At 49.8% G+C, this 4,112-nt stretch overlaps 1 protein-coding gene across 1 annotated transcript in view; it reads left to right on the top strand.

Moving 5' to 3' along the window:
- Positions 1-279: 279 nt before the first annotated feature.
- Positions 280-4,112, top strand: part of chek2 (checkpoint kinase 2) — a 6,517-nt gene continuing 2,684 nt past the window's right edge. The window contains exons 1-3 of the mRNA XM_071514634.1: positions 280-452; positions 2,723-2,838; positions 3,487-3,572. Coding sequence (XP_071370735.1) covers positions 313-452; positions 2,723-2,838; positions 3,487-3,572 — 342 coding nt within the window. The 5' untranslated portion in view covers positions 280-312. The remainder of the gene's footprint in view (positions 453-2,722; positions 2,839-3,486; positions 3,573-4,112) is intronic.

Genomic DNA, 4,112 nt, shown 5'->3' with positions numbered 1-4,112 from the left:
TTCACCTTCATCATCACCATCACATCATCACATCATTACATCATCACCATCACATCATTACATCATCACCATCACATCATTACATCATCACCATCACATCATCACCATCACATCATTACATCATCACCATCACATCATTACATCATCACCATCACATCATCACATCATCACCACATGGTTCTAATGAAGGCAGGTGACTGTGTGTGTGTGTGTCTCTGTGTGTGTCTCTGTGTGTGTGTGTGTGTGTGTGTGTGTGTGTGTCTCTGTGTGTGTGTGTGTGTGTGTCAGGTGACAGACTTTAACCAGTCTCGGATGCTGGAGGAGGCGGCCCTGATGCGGACTCTGTGCGGCACCCCGTCGTACCTCGCCCCGGAGGTTTTCACACACGCCGTCACCACGGGTTACGGCCTCGCCGTCGACGCGTGGAGCCTGGGAGTGCTGCTCTTCGTCTGGTTGGCTCGCTCGCCCCTCATATCTGTCTCTCTCTCTCTCTTCATAGTTCTCTAGATGTTTGATTGACAGCTGGCTGACAGGATTCTGTTGTAAAGTCTTTTGGTTTTGGCTCCTGACTCAAGATGGAGCTGGAGGAGAACTGATACACAACTAACAAACCCCTCCTCCTCCCTCCTGTAACTCCTCTCCTGTAACTCCTCTCTCCTGTAGCTCCTCTCTCCTGTAGCTCCTCCCTCCTGTAGCTCCTCTCTCCTGTAGCTCCTCTCTCCTGTAGCTCCTCCCTCCTGTAGCTCCTCCCTCCTGTAGCTCCACTCTCCTGTAGCGCCTCTCTCCCTCCTGTAGCTCCTCTCTCCTGTAGCGCCTCTCTCCCTCCTGTAGCTCCTCTCTCCTGTAGCTCCTCCCTCCTGTAGCTCCTCTCTCCTGTAGCTCCTCTCTCCCTCCTGTAGCTCCTCTCTCCTGTAGTTCGTCCCTCCTGTAGCTCCTCCCTCCTGTAGCTCCTCTCTCCTGTAGCTCCTCTCTCCCTCCTGTAGCTCCTCTCTCCTGTAGCCCTCTGTCCCTCCTGTAGCCTGTCTCCTGTAGCTCCTCTCTCTCTCCTGTAGCTCCTCTCTCCTGTAGCCCCTCTCTCCCTCCTGTAGCTCCTCTCTCCTGTAGCCCCTCTGTCCCTCCTGTAGCCCCTCTCTCCCTCCTGTAGCTCCTCTCTCCTGTAGCCCCTCTGTCCCTCCTGTAGCTCCTCTCTCCTGTAGCCCCTCTGTCCCTCCTGTAGCCCCTCTCTCCCTCCTGTAGCTCCTCTCTCCTGTAGCCCCTCTGTCCCTCCTGTAGCTCCTCTCTCCTGTAGCCCCTCTGTCCCTCCTGTAGCCCCTCTCTCCCTCCTGTAGCTCCTCTCTCCTGTAGCCCCTCTCTCCCTCCTGTAGCTCCTCTCTCCTGTAGCCCCTCTCTCCCTCCTGTAGCTCCTCTCTCCTGTAGCCCCTCTGTCCCTCCTATAGCTCCTCTCTCCCTCCTGTAGCTCCTCTCTCCTGTAGCCCCTCTCTCCCTCCTGTAGCTCCTCTCTCCTGTAGCTCCTCTGTCCCTCCTGTAGCTCCTCTCTCCTTTAGCCCCTCTGTCCCTCCTGTAGCCCCTCTCTCCCTCCTGTAGCTCCTCTCTCCTTTAGCCCCTCTGTCCCTCCTGTAGCTCCTCTGTCCCTCCTGTAGCTCCTCTCTCCTTTAGCCCCTCTGTCCCTCCTGTAGCTCCTCTCTCCCTCCTGTAGCTCCTCTCTCCCTCCTGTAGCTCCTCTCTCCCTCCTGTAGCTCCTCTCTCCCTCCTGTAGCTCCTCCCTCCCTCCTGTTGCTCCTCCCTCCTGTCTAGTCCAGCCTGCAGGATTAGACTGGGCTGTCCTGATTGGCTGTTAACAGCTGGTCCTCCTGCAGCCTGGACAGACAGACCAGAGACCAGAGAGAGAGAGACCAGAGAGAGACCAGAGAGAGAGAGACCAGAGAGAGAGAGACCGGAGAGAGACCAGAGAGAGAGAGACCAGAGAGAGACCAGAGCTTTTCTGTTTTTTTCTCAGAGCTCACAGCTGTCTGTCAGGATGTAAAGAGAATATCAATAAATAAAACCTGGTTAAAATAATTTGCCTACACTAGCTTCAACCTGTCTCTCTCTCTGCCTGTCTCTCTCTCTGTCTGCCTGTCTCTCTCTCTCTGCCTGCCTGTCTCTCTCTGCCTGTCTCTCTCTCTGTCTGCCTGTGTCTCTGTCTGTCTGCCTGTCTCTCTCTCTCTGCCTGTCTCTCTCTCTGTCTGCCTGTCTCTCTCTCTCTGCCTGCCTGTCTCGCTCTCTCTGCCTGCCTGTCTCGCTCTCTGCCTGTCTATCTCTCTCTCTCTGCCTGTCTGTCTCTCTCTCTCTGTCTGCCTGTCTCTCTCTCTCTGCCTGCCTGTCTCTCTCTCTGTCTGCCTGTGTCTCTGTCTGTCTGCCTGTCTCTCTCTCTGTCTGCCTGTCTCTCTCTCTGCCTGTCTGTCTCTCCACCTGTCTGACTCTCTGCCTGTCTGACTCTCTGCCTGTCTGTCTCTCCACCTGTCTGTCTCTCCGCCTGTCTGTCTCTCCACCTGTCTGTCTCTCCACCTGTCTGACTCTCCGCCTGTCTGTCTCTCCACCTGTCTGACTCTCTGCCTGTCTGTCTCTCCACCTGTCTGACTCTCTGCCTGTCTGTCTCTCCGCCTGTCTGACTCTCTGCCTGTCTGTCTCTCCACCTGTCTGACTCTCTGCCTGTCTGTCTCTCCACCTGTCTGTCTCTCAGTCTGGGTGGTTATCCTCCGTTCCATGAGAACTTCGGTCATCAGTCGATCAGAGAGCAGATCATCCAGGGAGAATTCATCATGCTGCCGGTCAAGTGGAAAGGCATCTCTGACCAGGGTACTGCAGTACTACTGCATTCTACTGCAGTACTACTACACTCTGCTGCAGTACTACTACACTCTGCTGCAGTACTACTACACTCTGCTGCAGTAATACACACTGATGTGCTAGTATATAAGATATACTACATAGTTTATAGGTCTAACTCTACATTCAGATACAGATCACTAAGGACTGTAGGATATACTACATATACTGTACATTGTATACTACATGTATACTATATACATGTATATTATATATGTGTAATGTATACCAAGTACTATACACTACATACTGTGTATTATATACTGTATCTTTGACACACACACATTAGCAATGCAAGACATATAGACTCTATACATATCAGTCTCCAGACAGTGTGTGTATCAGTGTGTGTGTGTGTGTGTGTGTATCAGTGTGTGTGTGTATCAGTGTGTGTGTATATATCAGTGTGTGTGTGTGTGTATATATCAGTGTGTGTGTGTGTATATCAGTGTGTGTGTGTGTGTGTGTGTGTGTGTATCAGTGTGTGTGTATATATCAGTGTGTGTGTGTGTATATATCAGTGTGTGTGTGTATATCAGTGTGTGTGTGTGTGTGTGTGTGTATATCAGTGTGTGTGTGTGTGTGTGTGTATATATCAGTGTGTGTTTGTGTTTTCAGCGAAGGACGTGGTGAGGAAGCTGCTGGTGGTCGATCCGGTGAAGAGGATGAAGATAGAAGAAGCTCTGCAGCATCCATGGTTACAGGTGATATTAATATGACTAATACATACTACATACATACTACATACATACTACATACATACTACATACTACTACATACATACTACTACATACTGTACATACATACTACATACATACTACTACATACTGTACATACTACTACATACATACTACTACATACTGTACATACATACTACATACATACTACTACATACTGTACATACATACTACATACATACTACTACATAATGATGTTGGATATTGCGACGGCGATATGAAATGTGATGAATACGAAGATTAAAGCAAACAGTCTCTGGCTGCATGAGCTGAACCTTTGGACCCCAGCGATGAATATTGTTTGCTGTGGAATGAAATAAATTTCCAGCTTTAGTGCAAACTGCAAACTTTACTGGAAAAAAGGCAGAAAAGGCAGAAAAAGGCAGAAAAAAGGCGCGGAGAAAACAAAAAACCTTGAAAAAAAAAAATACGACCCCAAATCACAGAGATGCCAATTCGCATGGGACTAATATTATCACATGACCTCTGTGTTTGGTGAAATATGGA

The sequence above is a fragment of the Centroberyx affinis genome, unplaced genomic scaffold, assembly GCF_046629955.1.
Source record: "Centroberyx affinis isolate AG114_WGS23_722 - 3 ecotype Tasmania unplaced genomic scaffold, CSIRO-AGI_Caff_v1 ptg009450l_1, whole genome shotgun sequence".
NCBI lineage: Eukaryota > Metazoa > Chordata > Actinopteri > Beryciformes > Berycidae > Centroberyx > Centroberyx affinis.
The sequence above is the reverse complement of the archived record's forward strand: the minus strand, read 5'-3'. Positions and strand labels throughout refer to the sequence as shown.